This window comes from Pangasianodon hypophthalmus, chromosome 1 (genome assembly GCF_027358585.1).
Source record: "Pangasianodon hypophthalmus isolate fPanHyp1 chromosome 1, fPanHyp1.pri, whole genome shotgun sequence".
Classification (NCBI taxonomy): Eukaryota; Metazoa; Chordata; class Actinopteri; order Siluriformes; family Pangasiidae; genus Pangasianodon; species Pangasianodon hypophthalmus.
The window spans coordinates 21,298,704-21,318,470 of NC_069710.1; the positions used below are offsets into that span (position 1 = coordinate 21,298,704).

Here is a 19,767-nt window from a genome sequence, read left to right on the forward strand (position 1 = left end):
AATCCACTTGACACTTACTATAAAAAAACTATTTACAGCCAAGACAAATGAGTTTTAGTAGTAGCAGTGTTTTCACGCTTTAGAACAAATAAAATCCTTTCTTACACAAGCCTACAATACCCCCAAAAACTAAAATCAGAAGAAAAAAATGAAAGGAAATATTTGTGAGGGAAAAACATGGTGGTGTCACTGTACTTTAATGGTCAGTTTTCATCAACAACAACACTGGATTTCTGCATTCAAAAAGGTGAGTGTGGTAAAACAATTAAAACATATGAACATATTAAATATTAAAATTATACATCTAACCTATTTATTTAATTATATCTATTATACATATTATATCAACTGTAATTGATTTTGTAACTATTTTTCAGTTTGGATAATTTCTATTGATTATGAAACTCACATCCATTACATTTTAGTCATTTTCTGGTTTTGTCTGAAACATGAGCCTTCTCATCACCTTTACCCTCATATTTCACAACCTTCAGTTTTAAATTCTCTAGAAATATCTGGACAATTAGGTGCCTGTTTTTTATTTTGTTTTTTGTTTTTTTTGTTTTTTGCTGTACACTCATATTTGTTTAGTGATTTCTGCATTAAATTCTGTATCAGCGTCTGACTAGTCTGCTGCGGGTGCTGCAGTGAATGCTGATTATGCTGTCTTATAAAATGTACTTGCAGATATTCTATTAAAACCTCAACATTAGATACTTACCTATATCATCTATTTGAAAAAAATAGAATACCGACCCTGAATGATAAAAATAATTATAGGTGGTGGTGGTGCTCAGATCCTACTGTATTCATGCACAAATATATAGCTAATTTTACAATACAAAAATATAATCTTTTTTTACTAGGCTACTAATCCTTGGTTGTGTGATTTTATTTCATCCATATACTTGTACCAGTTTACACAATGTGAAGAACATGCTTTCTTTATAATCTCTTTAGTATTTTTTTTTTTTTTTTTTTTTTGAGAAAAAGCCAACAGCACTCAGAGGACCACAGGTCCACTAAAAGCTCAGCCAACTCAGTCAGGCAACCAGCAGGTGTATAAATGATGGTGGAGTCATGAGCCGAGCAGGACCTCAGTGCCCTGGCAAGGACCACTCGTCCTCCACCCTGAATCCAGCTCTGTGTAGCAGAGCCCCTGCAAGGCTGATTGTTTCTCAGGCTGGACTGGTGCTGACTGAAGCCGAGGAGCGTGCTTACTAGTATGCTTCAGCTCCAGCATTTCAATCAGGCACACAGCAGGGCAGCCCATCTGCTGCCTCAACCCTCCCAGGTCCTATAAAACAGGACCACAGCAACCAGTACAGAGAACAGAGAGAAAACTAAAGCTCTGTCAGCACCTCAAAGACAATGGAGAATGCAAGTGATTGTTCTAAACGTCTCTAAAGTATGAGACTCTGAATTAAGCTAAACATGATTTGCCTGATTAATCAGACAAACTATTTAATTTGGTTCCTCTGTAAGACTTTCTACACGACGGCATTGTTCTCTTCTTTGTTGTAGTCTCTGAAGTAGAGCCGCAGAGCCTGTGGGGGGGACAGATGATTCCTCCCCCCGCCTCTTTCTGTCTCCAGGAACTGGAGAGAAATGTAGAATGAATACTAATGAACCCCCACCTCCCACCACAGGTGCCTTACGTCCACTCTGTTCACAGCTACTAGCTCTTTCATTCTCTCTCATTCTTTTGCTTTCTCAGACATAAGCTTCTCACAGGTATGCCATTTAGTGTATGTTAGAATATTTGCATGAGAATATTTTACATTTTTTTCACTTCAGTATAAGCTTATCTATAGCATGTATTTGCCAAATGGCTGTGATAAATAATTTTATAGACAAATTATTTTATAGATATTAAAGTCCTTGCTTTTGTGTTTAGTAGGCCTCGGAGGCTGCAGTCATAAATCACCATTAATAATTCAGAGCTGTGCCTGAAAGAAATTAAACAAAGCAAAAAACTGGACATAACTAAAACAATCTAGAATAGGCTATAAAATCAGCAACAAAGTGTACCAAAGAAAATAACGGCGCTGTAAGGAAATACTGTTAATCAGTGCTGAGATAGCCGATACTCTGCTGGCGGAGGACTTCACTAGTGGAATTATAATGACTACACTGCAAGATAGAAATCTACCAGAAAGCACTGTTTAGGGGTAGATTAGAGGAAAACAGACTTTTAGCCTTTCAAAGTAATGGAAAGGTTTTGAGCTTGTTACTAAATTAGTAAAACATACTGTATGCAGTACGATCATCAATGACGTAAGTAAGGAAGACAAAAGAACACCATCTTCAGAAGTCTGGAAAGAAAATGCTTCCAGACTTGGTGGTAATACAAAGCATGCTGCCAAGCCAACCACAGAGTTCATTAAAGAAAAATGGGATATGTTTTATACCGAGTAAAATGTCCTGATTTAAATTATGCATACATTTTACATGCTGAAAAAGAGGCCAGTAAGTCATAAACTGGCTTCAGAACAGGCCTGGCAAAGCATTAGAAAGGAAAATACTGGAACACTGATAATGTGAATGATTCACAGGATTTATGTAGTTTTTTTGATGAATTTGTCCTAGTGAATCTACTTACTGATACCACATTCCACAAAGTACTGTGAACACATGAAGCGCTATATTCTGAGGCAATAAAACATAAATGCCCATTAATTAAATACAAACATAGGTTGGATTCTGTAATTTTTCACTTTTCACCTCAGTCAAATGTGCAGAAAGTATATAAATAAATTTTTGATTTAAATAATCTGATCGGAATTTATTACTTTTGTTTTTTTTTTTGTTTGTTTGTTTCAATATTTCAGAATTTTGTTCTATATGCACTGATAACTCAGAATAAATCATCCATTTAATAAATAAATAAATAAATAAATAAATAAATAAATAAATAAATACACACACACACACACACACACACACACACATACACACACATACACACACACACACAGTACTGGGCAAAAGTCTTAGGCACATGCAAGGAAATGCTTTAGAGCAAAGATGCCTTCAAAAAAAATTTAAATTAAATGTTTCTACATTTTAAAAAAATACTATAAAGAGCAGTAAACAGTAATAAATTAAACAAAGTCAATATTTGGTGTGATGATCCTTCGCTTTAAAAAAAATCTTGCAGAACCAGCCACAGTTCTTCTGGAGACTTTGACTGTCACACTTGCTTCTTATTTTTGCAGCAAAACCCAGCAGTGCTTAGACAATGACTATGAAAAGGATCTGGGATTTCACATTTCCCCTTTATATCCAAACAAACATGATTATAGATTCAGAGAGGTATTATATAGTCAAAGTGGAACTGATCCAATATACTTCTTTTCTCTATTGCCTTAAGCTGACAGGTCTGGTAAATTCAATTTATATTCTCTTTTATATATGTTTATTTATATGGAAGAATTGTAAAATGCCAAATCCTGCTTGATGAGTTTTATAAGCTAATGGTGAAGTTTATGAATCACCCAGACATCATCTGAAGGAAAAAGAGGAACACCTCATGTAAACACCATCTGGACTGTGCCACAAAGATACAGCTTTAAGGTTGGAAAATAAGATTCAAATGGATACTTCTACAGGGACCAACTTGTTTACTTACTGTTGCTGAACCGCAGATTGCAGTGGTCATGGAGGGATCATTGCTATGCTGATTACGTAGGGCTGGCACAATGAGTCTGCATTAGTACACTTTGCAGCATTGTGTAATCAGCAAATTATAAAAAATGTCTTCACTATTTACTGTGTGAAGCCTGGCTGAATGCTTCAATATGCTAATAGAAACAACTCATTTGGGAGCGTTCTGAGTAGGTAATGGTCTGACTCATGTTTTTAATTAAGTTTTTCACTTCAGTGGCCAGACGTTCTGTGTATGTCAGTGCAGTAGTGCACATGAACCATGAAGATACAATCCAATATGCCAAACATGAGACAATCAATCCCGGAGCTAAATAACTGCTTTTTGATTTGTTTGTATGTCTGAGCATAAAAAGGTCAAATCCTTTCTTTCTTGTGTGTCAATGTTAGTACATTACAAAAAAGCTACTGGAGAATGGTAAGATGGTTTTGCTAAAATTTGATTTCCTGCATTAGAAATAGACAACCTCACTGAGACACGAGATACCAAATACTAAGTCACTCCTGCCACCTGGTGGCTGCAATTGAATCATTCACTGCTCAGAGATGTGATCTCAAAATCTACCTCAAATAAATAGATCAAAGAAAAATACTTTTTATATTTCACAAGCTTTATTTTTAGAGCTCGTTATTTTATATAACACTACATTTTTATAATATAACTTAACAAGCATAATTTTCAACAATCGTAATTCACACATCATTCATAATTCAAACAATTAAACTTGTCTTTTTCCACTTTTTAATACACTGCATTTAATTAACTTAGAGAGCAACAATTTTAAGCAAACATTTTTCACATACACATATTTTAAACATATTTGTCTTTTGCGGTACACTTTACACCTGACAGAAATAGTAACCATCCATCATCCTGGCAAGAAAAAGACTGGAATTAATGCGAAATGCATTACCTCAAGGAGGCAGAGTTAAAGGAACTTCAGATGACCCTATAAATAACACAAAGAAAGAGTTATAATACAAACTGGTGGTGGTAAAATGGGAGAAAGCTGAAATGTTTTCAGTACTGAAGGACAAAGGTAGTAATGCTGCGACTAACACAAGTCCTCCTGTCACATACTTACTTTAAGGCCTTTACAGAATGTAAAGCTCTGTCAAGTAGCTTTTAGGCACTATGCCAATGACACCTTTCATCTCCCCAACCCACCAGCCAAAAGTATCGTACTCCTGAGGGAGAGAACACAAAAAAATTCCAATCACTTCACCTGACTGATGCCAGTTTCCACATCTTCATTAACGCTTCAACCATCAGTGCTGTGACACAAGACAAGGGCAAACCTTAAAGTAGTCAGAAGGTAAGCAGCTGTCAATTTTTAGAGTTCACAGCTTTATTCACCTCAAATTTCTGTCTCTTCTCCTGTCATCCTAATGCCCCAGTTCCATCTTTACAAGACAATTCTTACAGATGCATCACTAACAGCATGATTATATTTTTTGTGCATATTTCCGGATTTGAGGAGAAACTTGATCTTCCAGTAACAACATGGACGCTGTTAAAACAGATTGTAGGCTGACATCATAAGCCCAATTTTCTGACAAATGTATTGCTGCCTGACAAAGAACAGTGAGGCAGAAAGAAATGATGTCAGAAATGTTCAGTGCCAAAAAAGAAGTGAAATAGCAGTAGATGAAGTGGAGGATCTAAGGGAAGAGGAATGGAGGACCAGCTCTGCCTTACTACTGAGGTAGTCTGACCTATGTGTGAAGGCTTGGACATGAATCTTTGGGGTTGCTGCTCAGTATCAATTGCATTAAATACAGACTGTCAGGGACTTTGCAGCCAGTATAGTGGATGCATAGAGAAGGTTATATTATGTTTAAATGGTCAGGATATATGGAGTGAACCAATCTGTTTGTGACAGAGCGCGCATTTGCACATCCTAAACACGCAATAACACAACACCGAGAACAGATTATAATCAATTATGTAAAAGACTTAAGTCATAGGCACTGGTACATCTCCAAATGTCATTCATAAATGTCTGCCACAAGGGGGATTTGGGGTGTTTGGGGTTTTCCATAGTAGACAACAAACATTCTCAGGGCAGAGCAGCTCATGTTTGTTCTCTGCCAGTGAGTTCTTGAAATGGAAAGAAAACCACTTACAAGCAATTAAAAATTAAATGTTCCACAGAAATAAAGAGATTAATACAGAGTGTTCCAAAAGTCTCCACAGGGGAAATTAATACTTTTTAGCAAAAGGTCTTCCAAAATTTTCATACTTAGTTTATATATATATATATATATATATATATATATATATATATATATATATATATATATATTTTTTTATTATTTTTTTTTTTTACAAAAAAAAAAGAAAATATTGAAATCATTCTCATGGCTGGATCGGGAAGCTGTCCCAAGGTTGCGATGGACTTTTACAGGAAACATGGCAAGCTGGGAGAGACAACTCCATGTGTGTTGACGTAGAAATGGCAATCATGTAGAGAATGTTTTGTAAATAATGTTTTGCTAAAAAGTGTTAAGTTCCCCTGTGTATGGAGACTTTTGGGACACCATGTAGAATAAATTATATTTGGATGAACTTTGCTTTGAATCATTTAAACAGTTGATCAGAGAGAACAATGGAAAATAACACAGTGGGTGGGCTTGCCAATTTTTGGCCTATTATCTTTTTTTCCAATTCTTCAGATCCTAAATGTCTGTGAGGTTAAAAGATGCAAAACATGTTTTCCATTTCCAATACTTACAAACTTCCATTTCAGATTTAGTAAAAATAAAGGTCTAATCCAGAAAGTTTGTACATGTTTGGAGCTCAAATGTGCCTTCTCCCCCTTCCGTGTTCACTATTTAAGGTTTTTAAAGCAGAATGTCCAGTAACAGAATATCCATAACCAGGTTTAAATCGAAAAATCCAGCCTTACAAGAGCTAAAACTGGTCTGGCCTCAAACATCTCTATCTAGCATACTCCATCCTACAGCAGCCGATTCTTCATGGTGTGGAGTGACTTTTATAGCCTCTCTTCTCTCTGACACACCAGGCTTTGATCTCCACAGAGCAGACCAGATACCCTCCATCCATCCTTCCTCTTTCACTGGTTCATTGCAAGAGACAACGTCTCTCCACGTGGAACGAAACAAGAGATGTGGTTTGTATCATAGCAGTGCAGAAGTTAAATATGAACTTTTTGCGGTCCTCCACTTGACCCACAGGAACTTAAGTGATTCCGGGTGTGCAGTAGGGGCAGATGTAAAATGTCTGCTTCTAGATAGCCAAGCTCTTAGTGCATATGAGCACATATCGACCTATAAAACTCCAGGCAACTTAATGCTGCTGCTGACAGCTCCCACAGATATAAACTGTAATGGAGAAACAGACAGTGGCCCACAACAGTCTAGACCTGTGTTCTCCTTTCTTTATGAGCATAAAACAAGGGTGTATAAATAGCAGAAAAGAACATGAGAGAAGCAATACCTAATAAGCTGCTCTTTTTTTAATCATATTTGTGATATTAAAATCACGTCTGAAGTGTGTCCTAAACAATTTTTTAGGTTTGTTAACTGTTAAATGTTATCTCAAGGGCATGAGGCAAACTTTATACAGACTGTCATATACATAACAGCACAACAGTTGTCCAGGTTGTGCGAGTTGGCTAAGAAAGTAAATGTCCACCATGTGAAAGGTATGCTTCCTGTTGCTGTCCTTTGAAACAGCCACACTTCATTTACAGGGGTATTGCCTGGTGCCGTAGGCCGACCTACTGATCAAGGCTCGCATGGTGTCAGAGAGTGTTTGTGTGTGCAGGAATGGCCACACTCACAGATTAGCAGGCATGTGTGACATGTGAAACAGCAAAAGGAAAAGACCTCACACTCTGTGAAAACAACTTCAGACAAATGCACACAGATGCCACCACACACACACACACACCAAGATGCTTGCTAAAGCTGAATTGTTATTTCAGTAGGAACTAACTCTAATGGGACTATGGCTTATTGCAAGTGCATGGAGCGGCTCCATTGTTTTGCAGCTCATGGAACATGTATGAGCCTGGACCACATGATTTGCTTAATGCATATGGGTCTGTGGCTAATGTCTAATTCATAGTACCAAGTGATTTAAGCATGGATGGAACCTCATTAGCTAATGCATGGTATGTGCATGCATATATAAGTAGAATAGGATAAGAAAATATTAACAAAATGCTTAAAATTCATATCACAGAGGGAGATTTACAGTGCTTCAGCAAACCCTATAAAAAGGTCAAGAATTGGACAATGCACAGTGTGCTGCCAATAAGGTGAACACCATTCACAGAATAATTTCCAACTGTTTAAATATAAAGAATGTCTAAAGCTTTCATGTATACTGTGTATATTTAATTTTTATTCAAATCATTTAAGAGATGGCTTTACAATGATTACTGTTAAAATATGCACCCTGTAGAGACTGACATACTGTGCAACATAACTGGTCATCAAACTTACTTTGGTCTAGCTTTGAAAAGACGTGTGTGTGTGTGTGTGTGTGTGTGTGTGTGTGTGTGTGTGTGTGTGTGTGAGAGAGAGAGAGAGAGAGAGAGAGAGAGAGAGAGAGAGAGAGAGAGAGATTTAGGGCCCTGACACCTCCCCCTGGTCTGATGGTCAATACCCTTTAAGAGTGGCTTTGGGTCTGCCTGGGCAATAGTGAGGAAGGGGGCAGGGGAAGTCCTGCAGCTGCTGCATGGCCAAGGGGAAGGAGCCTGGACACTAATAGCCCCACTAGTCTGCTCTCCAGACTGCACTGAATTGGCCATAAGCCGCAGCTGGACACTAAAACCCAACCAGCTTTATGGTCACTGCGGCTGGAGAAGAGGGGGAAGGGTCTTCAGTACAAAGAGCCAAAGCAACAAGCACACACAGACACTAAAATAAAAACAGTACTAACAAACCACAGCAACAGCCAGCAAATAATAACATTTGTGTTATTATAAAATGGTGTATTAATGGAAATACAAATGCCTTCAGGCCTATATTATAAATATTCAATCTACATTAATATTACAATAACTAAAAAATTATGTGTATCATCACAGCCTATTATATATCTTCTGTGTTAAATAAAACATTATTGTTGTGTTGAAAATGACTAAAATTACTAAATGTATTCCTGAACTTTCTCAGTTTGGTGAAATAGCTCAATACCATTTAAAGCCACCAGGTGGCAGACTTGTTCTAAAAAATGCACAGTGTTGCCCCTGATTCGGCTGATGTTTCTGGAACTGTCCTGCATTTGACATTGTAAATGAATTTAAGAAACATTCAGCATTTCACATTAAGTATTTTTTCCCAGGTTTGTTCACCCATTGCTAAAAGACAATAAATTAGAAATCAGTCCAAGTTCATTCATTTTTCTTCAGTAAGCACTTTAACCTGGTCAGAGTTGTGGTAGCCTACCCCTGGAATACTGGGTGCAAGGTGGGAGAATTCCATTAATGGGACACCAGTCCATCTCAAGGTACCATGCACACATACATTCACACACTCATTCCCACCTAGGGGCAATTTACAGTAGCCAATGAACATATCAGTCCAAGTTGTTACGTTTATTTTTATGTGTTCTCAGGAGATATGAAGACAAAAAGACCAGTGTATCCATGATCAAGTCTAATTAAGGAAAAAATATGATAAAATATGATATGAAAATGTCAGTCCAAGCTTTTAAAGCCAGAAGGGCCACATTTCCAGGAACAGAAAAAGCCAACCCTGTCTTAAATTAACCTGATGGTTTATCTAGCTAATTCTTTTAGCTAGGTACAAACTTCAAAGCTTGGCTCTTCACAGCTGGCCTGCACATCCCAGTTGACAGGTACAGGAACTTATTCTCCAGCACACCTGGTGCAAATCTCTGAGTTGGATTCAGAGCTTCCACAGAACACAAACTGGCATTAAAGGCATAAACAGTTACAAGGAGTGACAGAGCCATGCTGACGGTAAGCGGATGGCAGACCTAACCAAACATGGCATCAAGCCTCCCAGAAGGACTCTGTTGAAACACACACACACTCTTGTGGATAAGGATGAAGTGGAGGTGGCAGAATGCTGAGGGCTGCCAGGTCACACGACGCCCCGGGCCAAAATCACTAAAACAGTTTCCTGAGTGACAAGACTAATCCCATCACTGCACTCCAAGAGAAGGTTCATCTCAGTTTAACATTCAGAGTACAATACTGCCACTGACAGGAAGCACTGTTGACCTGTTAACAGTCACTATCATCACATCATCAAATGCTACACAGACATTACCACTTACTAAACCCTGTGTGTGCAAATCTATTAGCTATTTGTACACTACAACACAAGTTCATGAAGTCTCATGTGCTATTCTGAATCTGGAGTATAAAGTTTAAAGTCTCCTGAATATTCCAGTTGTTCTCATACCTTGCTGAGGATGTAGATGCTGTCTCCTCTCTTGAAGGACAGTTCATCAGGTAGGTCTCCAGTGCAGTCCCACAAACCCTGGAAGTAGTTCTTGTAGTCTGTGCTCTTATTTACTGCTGTGTGAAAAAAAGGAAGAACTTTTACAGAGTATCAGGCATGTTGGAGGATAAATATCAGCTCTAATGCAGATGATTCATTTTCAATATAAGCTGGTACACTGTCACAATCACTGATTTTTGTTTAAATATAGGTGGTTTATGAATTCTAATTTAGCTCAGTTTACTACTACAGAAGATACAATTCAGGAAGAATATGTGCAGCTGCATTGTTACTCCATTTTTCCATCACATCAAGAGACCAGCAGTGGGCAGCAGAGAGCACAAATAGCCTAAATAAGGGTCCAAAGCAGGGCTCTTAATTCTTGTCCTGGGGACTTGCAACCCCGCACAGTTAGAGGTTTTCCTTACTGCTGACACACCTGACCTAACTTATACAGGGCCTAATAATTAGCTGTTGTGTCTGCAGTAAGGAAAAGTCTGCCAAGCAGAGGATTCCCAGATCCAAAATAACATTTTCCAGAGGTATTAGGTCATCTACTACAACAATTTTTTTTTTTTTGAGGAATTTAGGAATGACCTTAAATGTTAGTAATTATCTCAGAGCAAAAACACAACAATTATAGAATAACAGAGATCACAGTTCATTCAGCAACAAGAGTGAAGTATTTCCTTTCATATCAAATCATGTCAAGGAAGACAATTATCTTCAGTTTGTGTTTTGAAAGAGAGTTAACATACAGTATTCATGTGCACATTGGTGCCATGATGCCCTGATATAATAATATTAAAATTATTATTAAAAATATATTAAAAATCCAAATTGATCCCCAAGTTTTAGATTATGCATCTTGCTGCCATATTCTGAGCCATATCAAACTGATTAATGTGAATTCATATTTATCCCAACATAAAGGGTTTACGGCTATAGCTTTTGTTTTACCCACACCATGCTTGTCTCTACTGCTGGCCCCTTTTCCTAAGCATCTGTCATGAGATCCTGCCTGAGCCATGGCTCTTGTCAGCAGGACTTCCTGTGCTGTGAGCTGAGAGCAGAGGGCCGGGGAGGGCCACAGCGCCGCTGGCAGCCTCTCCACTCCACTTCCTGCCAGTGCCTACCAAATCCTGCCCAGTGGCCAAAACTCACCAGGGCACACACTGCACTCAAGCAGGGACACAAAACCCTTCATAAACCACACATAAATCAAAACAGTCCCACAGCACAACACAGTGCTCCCAAGAACTACATATATTTCAGGTAACACAGTGAATATGAAACAACTTCAAAGTTTATTAGTATGATTTTATGATTAGTCAACTCCAGAATTATGGGTACTCTCTGAAAATGAGCAATACAAAGTGAGATTTTGAGATTGAAACATATAACTATGCTGCATAAGTTTATTTTAGCTTTTTTTTTTTTTTAACCTTTTACATTTCTTGTAAGATCTAACAAAACTACAGACACTTGTAGCGGAGCCTCCTCAGACTATGCAGACTATTACTAGTCCTTTGTAATTCCTAAGTTTTTGTGCATGTGGACTAGCACATCTGAATACTGTCACTTGCTACATGCTTAACTGAGACCTTTTAGATTCTTCTAAAAACTACTGTATCTTGTCCTTATTTCTGCTCTGTTGGTGAAAACATGCAGCAATTGTGATACAGTCAGCTCCTTTAACAACTATATTGTTGCATTATATTTTACCTCACATGTAAATGACTTTGGATAAGAGTGTCTGCCAAATGAGTACATGAAATGGTAAATGTAAATGCAAATAAAGTATACTAGTATGTAAATGTAAAGAGAGAGAGAGCACGAGTGAGAGAGAGAGAGAGAGAGAGAAAATGTGCAGCTCTGCAAACCTGTACAGGTGAAGAGTTTAAGTGAACACATTTACAGTGCTTATAACAGTCCAGTATGGTTGAACCTAAAATACCTTTTGTGTCTTCCTCTCTCTGATTCTTGTAACTCTTCATCCATCTATCCATCCATCTTTATTCTGATTGACCTTTTTTCACTTGTCCCCTAAAAATTTCCCTCAACCAACTCAAACACTCATCCTTTGGTTCTGTCTCTCTTTTGCAGAACCAGCACTCATCCATCAACCTTTCCCAATATCTCTCTCTAACTTTTAATGCATCATTGTATTAAAATCCCCAGAATCACAGGAGAGAAGGCAAGGGCCAGGGCTCTTCTGCTGGTCAGCACAGAGTCAGCAGAGAAGTGAAGATTTACAGGGCAGAAAGAGTATGAAGAGGCCTGGTGCCCTCAGTGCAATTACCTGTCACTGGAAGTGCTACAGGGGGTTTGCTGACTGGCTCCGGTGCTGGTTTATTAGTGGGAGGCATGTCCTCCTCTGAGACAGAAAAGGGTAAGTAAAGAAACACAAGTTAAATAAAAGAAATTAGTTAATTGAAGAGGCTAAGTTTTTTTTCCCTTAAGTCTTTCATTTGGCATAAGAAATATGCTAAGGGGATCTATGGAGGTAATTTGTATCTTATATTCCGAACCTCAAAAAGTATTCAAAATTGAAGTAGTCCTTAAATTTCATTATGGGTTCATAGTCTTGAAACATTATACATGACAGTGTTAGGTTTTAACTTTAGGGTTTATATTAGATTAAGATGCCAAACCAGGAAGCTCCTCATAGATATCGTCATCAATGGGTGCAGGCATGGATGCTGCATTCAAAGGTAAGCAGTCATCATAGGTGTCCTGTTCCTCCTCCAAAGGAATGACGCCTTCCATGTCTGTGTATGAGTGCAGTAATGTTAGTTCACAATGTACTGTGATAGCAAACACCAAACAATAATTTAAAAAAAAACACTCCCACCTTTTATCACAAAGCTAATCTGCTCTACCCATTCCTCTGCCTCTTTCTGTGAGGAGGCACAGAACTAGAAAGAGAAAGAGGGAGGTAAGAATTAGCTGTCATCGTAGCCCCAAATACAGTTTAGATAAGTGTATATTTCAGTGTTTACAGAAGTATAGAGAATTTGATATGAATAGAACATTGATGATAACATTTACCTGATAAACACGCTTGTCAGGAGCAGATATTTCAAAGCAGCAGTCTTTCTTGGAATCTTTGCGCAAATTGTTGTTCATTTTGACAGTGTAACCACTGATATTAAACTCTCCCTTCTGCTGTTTATCTGATGAGATTTATCAGAATTATGATGTTTGATAAGCATGTAAATGTTCATACTAGGTCCACAGTCCATTAAACAATCCAAATTTAATTCTCTGTGCTTTACCAATTGAAATACACAGGAACCCATTAGGAATAGAAATGATCATACCTTTCTCACTGCCATAATAATAGAATGTGTGGTTGCTCAGAGCACACCATCTCTTTTGCCACTCTGTGCCAAAGAAGCTGTGATCTGCCAGAAGACACATGTTTACAGGTTACGGTATGTTAAAAAACACAATCTAAAATACATCTGTTTAGAAGGTGTGAAGGGCTGCCCACCTTTTCTTCGTTTTTCCAGATAACCACTCTTGAACACGGCTTGAAGATCTTGAGCTGCTACTGGAGGGGCATGCTGAATTCCTGAAGAAACCCAGTATACAGGGCTTAGAATACAGTTTGTACTAGCCTCATAGCCTATCACTGAACCCGGCAAAGTCATGTAGCTGTTATCAAGCTTTGTAGATGAATAATAGAATGAAATTATGTTTACTCAATCATGTACACTGGTTTACATAGGGCTACACTCTACAATCCAAGGATCATCAGAATGCACCGCATATGCAGCCCTTGTTTGCATTGCAAAGCTGAACAACCCACCTAACCTATTTGTTTATATTCCACTATTTGCATGGCTGAATGAGAGTGGGAGTCCAGATGAATGAATGACCTCCTTCAAGTCAAAAATCCCTTACCACAATCACTACTGTTGACAAAGAGGCATGGAAATGCTAAATACAGACAATGAATAAGAAAAAAGCCTTCTGAATAACTTTATTATTTCCAAATGTAAATCCATGGTTAATTTTTCCAACGAGTCTCTTCAGATCATCAGTTATAAAGGTGATACTTTTGAGCAAAATTCTGTGATAATCTTACAGTAGCTGCATCTATACCACATCAAAAGTAACATGTGAGAATGTAAACTGCATTCTGCAAGAACAAAAAAAAACCCTTGTCAAATGAAAAGCATCTTTGTGATACACATTATTTATGTGACTACTCTTGTCAGTTGTGATCATCCCTATTTCCCAAAACACTTTCATTTATGTTCACTGAACATGTCATTTTATCAAAAAAAAGATGGTATGCCTTGATTGAAATGGAACCAAGTAAAAATAAACCACCCCTAGGTCTAACCTCAAAGTTTTCTTAATCTCATTCCTGAAAAGCAGTGTTGGCTCGGAGCACTTTCTCCTGGGTGCAGGAACAGCTGTGCTATCAGGGGGCAAAAGGGCCTATAAAACACCCCCATGTTTCAAGGCAATAAAAACTCTCACAACGCTAACACACATCCGCACAACATGAGACAAACACAAACACAAACATACATACCTAAAATAGACACAGGGAAACCACACTCACACACATTAATTTCTATCTGCAGTGCTGCCAGAGCTTATGCGCGGCTCATGTGACAAGATATGCACCATGATTCGAAATGAGGGAGATTTACAGGTTTTCTTTGGTTTAGCTTCATCCAATAGGATGTTCTTCGCTGTGCCCAATGAAAATGGTAGTCTGAAATGACATTGGCTGTGGGCGGCATTGTCTGAGGTCCATGTCATAAAGCATTTGTGCCAAGACAAAGGAACGCTTAGTCTCTGCCGCCTGTGCTTTTTAGTCATTCCTGGGCCTGTTGCTAGGCTACAGCAACCATTCAAACAGTCATTTCAACTCATGTACTGATCTACAGCAATTCCCAAAAAAGACAGAGAAACATTAGTTGAGACACAAGCAGGCAGTGTAGATAATTAAGCATTATACTGGAATACAGAACTTTGTCCACTTCTTCACTCTAGGTTTAATTGTGTGAAAAGGTGATATTGACCAAAACAGAGCTTGTGTCTTTAGTTTTACATTAGTGGATCATTTTCTGTTGGTGAACAATGCCTTAATACCAACACAGCAGTGTAACCTGTGCACCAAAGTCCAGTCTGCTTCTAACAATAGCCTCATACAAAGAAAAGTGCTTAAAGTAAGTTTTTGAGTCACAGTTGTGCAATACAGTGTTTACCCTTACACTTACAACTTGTGTACAAGGCCATTCCTGTTTCACTTACCATCATATGCCGGCTCCTCGTCTCTATCCGTGCGCTCAGAGTGCAGTGAACTGCCATCATTGTTGCTGTCCGCTTCCTCAATCTCATCCCACTCTTCATCTCCTACATGACAATGTTTTCATCATTGATTTGCCACATCATCAACCCATCAAATGGATGTCAGCAAACTGAGGTCTCTTTATTAACATTACATGAGCAAGATGTAAACTTAGTTACATGATTGCAATCAGGATTCGTTGTCATGCCTGAAAGGCACACAGTACTAATTTTCTTAAACTGGCACTGCACAGAGAATGGCAATCAACTAAAACATATGGACATACAAAAGACACATTACTTTGCATAAATTTTGGATAGCCAGATGCAAAATGAGATTGAATAGTGCACCTGTTACCCCAACCTTTTCATGCCTTTACAATAAAAGAACATTTCAGGACACTATGATGTCCTGTTTAGGGAAATATGTGCAAATGGCATAATGGGAAACTGCTTGTGGCCTTTGTCATATGCTTAACATCCTACAGTCTACAGGCATACAAATAGGAGAAAATGCTCACATAGTAAAAATAGTAAATATATCATTATACTCTAAAATCAATCAGATTTCAAAGGCCAGGTTTGGTGATGTTAGATGTTAGAATATAAATTTCTTTTTGTGAGCACAAACCAGTGCAGCCAGCTTCCTCCGCTGAGTCTGAAAGTCTGCATATGCAGTATATTTAGTGTGTTGTATGCCAGGAAGAAGCTGCAGTAGTGTGCTAAATGTAGACTTCCCTGTTTCAGTAATGTGAATGTAACTCTCCTCCATCTATCAGGAACAAAGACATACAATCTAAAAACTTACGTTTTTCCTTGAAATCCTGAGGGTAACTGAAAAAAAGACACATTTTGTCATTTAATGACTACAGTGCAAACATATGTGAAGGAATTCTTTATGGACAGCCATATGACATGGCATACAGCAAATACATTCTTTCATACCTGGCTTTGACCTCCTTTATCCTTTTTATAAAAGCATCTCTTTTTTCCTTTGCCTTCTTGCTCAGATTTTCCCCTTTCAGAACCTCGTTCAGAAATGCTTCCAAATCTGAAAATCCAGATTAGCCTTATATATTTAAATATATACTTTACTTACTTATTTATCATCAAACAATATATCTTCACATCTATGCAGGTCTGTGGAAGTGTATCCAAATGTCAGTGAAGAACTGAAAGTACACTACTCTCAGAGTCAACCAAATAAACAATAATAAACAATAATATAACAAATTCATTTTACTCTTATGTGTCTACAGCAGTTCACTTATAAGTTGGAACAACAAATCTTTAAAATAGAAAATAGACCATTTCATGAATTTATGTACTTTCATTCACTGGTTTGTGTTCTGTCAGTTCTCTAACACATATCGTCCATCAACTTCCTCTTTTCTGCCAAATAACCGCAGCTAATAATCTAGAGCTCAATGTTTCTGTGATATTTCTGTGCCGCTATGATATTAAAGGATTTGAAATATGACTATATTTGTAAATGTTGTTGTCGTTCATTGAGACAATCTGCTACCTGAGACGAGTGTGGTTAAATCCTCCGGTATGGACTTCATTCTGACTCTGTGCGCTCTTCACTCTCCGGTCAGCCTTACTTTTAGTTTTTCACCCGTATTCCGACAAATCCCGCCTCCTGCCCTGCCATTGGCTATTAGGTCATACTCACGGGTAGTCTGTACGTTTGATCTGATTGCATGTATGAAATGTTAGCCAATCCTACCACACGCAGGCGGGGGGGGGGTCATAGGAATACGGGTAGGACAATGACTATAACGACTCCGGCCGCAGTAGCCTTCGAAACACGGAAGTTTGAAAGTTATCTGTTTGAGGAACACGGAAGTAGCCATATGTAGGGTAGAATCTATGGGTGAAAAAAGAAAAAAGGTGCCGAGAATGTATATTTTTAGTGTGGAACGACTGCACGCGCTCATTTCGGTGTTTGGTAGCTATCATGGACGCGTTTCATCCATTCATGAATTCATCACTGTGTAAAGATTAGTGATGGTGACAAATGATGATCAATATTTGGCAGAATATATTGTTTTTCTTTAGTGTCAGTGATCTTTGGTGACCCTAGCGTGAACCATGGCCACCCCTCAGGCAACCCTAGTAAGACTTTATCACATATTATTATTAGCATGTTTTTGCATGTTATATTCACAAATTTTGTGTTACAGCAATATGAGGTGCCTGATCAAAAAGCTGAAGACCTGATGAAGGGGCCTGCTGTTCCAAAAAGAGAAGTAGGTGAAGATGATGCAGGGCTTCCACAAAACACACAACCATCCAACATTAGCTATTATGCTTCTCTCTCTCTCTCTTTCTCTCTCTCTCTCTCTCTCTCTCTCTCTCATTCTCTCCACTCCTTGGTCCTGCACTTTTTCACACAGATCACTTCAGTGTACAGTCTTCTGATGACCTGCCAGGAGACCTGCATTGTGTCACATCCCCATCTCCTGCGCTCTCATTCCCTCCCTACCTCTCAGGAAGCAGAACAATTTGAATTACTGTCTGACTTTGTTCGTGAACATATACTGTACATTTTGTAAGGAACAAACATCATGAAACAATCAGGTTTCATTCATCACTGAAAAGTCTGATAGCAGAGGGAATGGGTTTGGATATAAACTTGTGTTGCTGCCATATACTTTTAAAGAGAATCCTATCAGAGCACAAACTAACTTATTCCAAGCTGAAGTCAAAATAATAGCTAATTTGGGCAGTCTGTCTATGTGGAATGACTTCGAATTTACAGTAGAATGTTACATGTGCAATACGTACTGAAAGTCGGTACACTATCTCTTTTAAAAACTGCTCAGCAGTGCTTGAACTACAGCTGACCTGGCCACAGCTCCATCCGGCACACAGGGGGAGAGGAGAGATGGAGTGACCTTTGACCTTTAAAAGAAGAGGGCAGCACATTCGTATCTCATCTCCTCTCAGACAGCCTTGTTTGATCTGGACTCACCTCAGTTCACACATCTTAGCTTCTGGCACCAACCTACAGGGGAGGAATGTGTGGGGTTTTGTGTGTGTGTGTGTGTGTGTGTAGTATTCCAGGAATATTGTTATAAACAACATTGATGTTTTGATTATATAAAATATTTTCCTGCTTGTTTTGCTGAGTTGTGGAAAAGGAAATATTTATATTGTTTTTCTGAACATGTGACTGAGTGGTATACAAATTTGTTATGTGTGCAGTATTACACCAGGTAGATTTCTCGTGGGCGTCACAGGATTTTATATCTTGCCTGGCACTACACGGTGTGAGAAGGTAGTTACACTGTGACTTTTATGCTATGCTGGTACAGATATTATTTCCCCATACAGTAGATCCCTGAAAATATGTTATATTTTAAACTGATCATTTAAAAAAATAGTGTTCTTTTTGAAGGACAAAAATCATATGAAATTGTATTACTACTAGAATAGGAATATATGATGGCATGTAGTATTGCAGCATATATACAGCAATGTGTCACCCCTTGGAAATAATATCTGTACAACTACAGCAAAAAGCATATAGATGGATAGATAGATAGATAGATAGATAGACCTACAGATAGGCCATTTTGCTACTGTGTTCCACTTGTCCCCTTTGAGAGAAGGGCCACTGCAAATCAACACAAAATTATTCTGACTGATCAACTTTATCCTTCGATGAAACATTTCTATCCTGATGGGAGTGGTCTCTTCCGGGATGACAATGTCCTCATCCACACAAGGCACAAAGGCTCAAGAATGGTTGGTTGAGTATGAAAATGATGTAAATCATATACTAAGGCCTTCACAGTAACCAGATTTTAACCCAGTTGAACACCTGTGGGAGATTATGGACTGACGTGTTAGACAGCGATGGACTGACGTGTTAGACAGTGCTCTCCATCATCAAAACACCAGTTGAGTGAATAGTATAGAATGCAAAGGCACAATGAAGCTGCCAGCTGCTTTTTCCTGAAAATTATGTGTGTGTGTGTGTAATTCCAGATTTGGGTATAGAAAAACATGGGTAATTAACTTAATCTTGTGGGTAGCTTTGTTTTTCTTACTTGTGACCTCTCTCTCTGCACACACACACACACATATACATGTACATATATATATATATATATATATATATATATATATATATATATATATGTGTGTGTGTGTGTGTGTGTGTGTGTGTGTGTGTGTGTGTGTGTGTGTATATATATATACATATATATATATATATATATATATAAGACAAAGTCATCTCTCCCATTCATGATGAACTCATGTTAACTCATATTACTCATATTAATCTGATGTAATTGCATGTCCTTTGCAACAACTTCCTGATCCAGCCATGAG

At 38.2% G+C, this 19,767-nt stretch overlaps 1 protein-coding gene and 1 long non-coding RNA gene across 3 annotated transcripts; one reads left to right on the forward strand and one right to left on the reverse strand.

The window, feature by feature from the left end:
• Positions 1–4,280: 4,280 nt before the first annotated feature.
• Positions 4,281–17,087, reverse strand: skap2 (src kinase associated phosphoprotein 2). Of its 2 annotated transcripts, none has more exons than XM_026940186.3 (13): positions 16,949–17,087; positions 16,369–16,474; positions 16,232–16,257; positions 15,388–15,489; positions 13,607–13,687; positions 13,434–13,517; positions 13,162–13,286; positions 12,965–13,028; positions 12,765–12,881; positions 12,413–12,487; positions 10,072–10,184; positions 4,752–4,854; positions 4,281–4,616 (listed from the first exon to the last, which is right to left on the reverse strand). In XM_026940186.3, the coding sequence occupies exons 1-12, from the start codon at positions 16,986–16,988 to the stop codon at positions 4,762–4,764; spliced, it is 1,026 nt and encodes a 341-aa protein (XP_026795987.1). In that variant the 5' UTR covers positions 16,989–17,087; the 3' UTR covers positions 4,281–4,616; positions 4,752–4,761. The 2 variants fall into 2 exon arrangements, with proteins under 2 accessions (XP_026795987.1, XP_026795985.1); XM_026940184.3 differs by having other exon boundaries at positions 4,282–4,616; positions 10,072–10,187.
• Positions 17,088–17,099: 12 nt separating this feature from the next.
• LOC117598261 (uncharacterized) lies at positions 17,100–19,482 on the forward strand. Its single transcript, XR_004578954.2, has 3 exons — positions 17,100–17,541; positions 17,610–17,675; positions 17,823–19,482. It is a non-coding gene; the product is annotated as an uncharacterized LOC117598261 (long non-coding RNA).
• Positions 19,483–19,767: the final 285 nt, after the last annotated feature.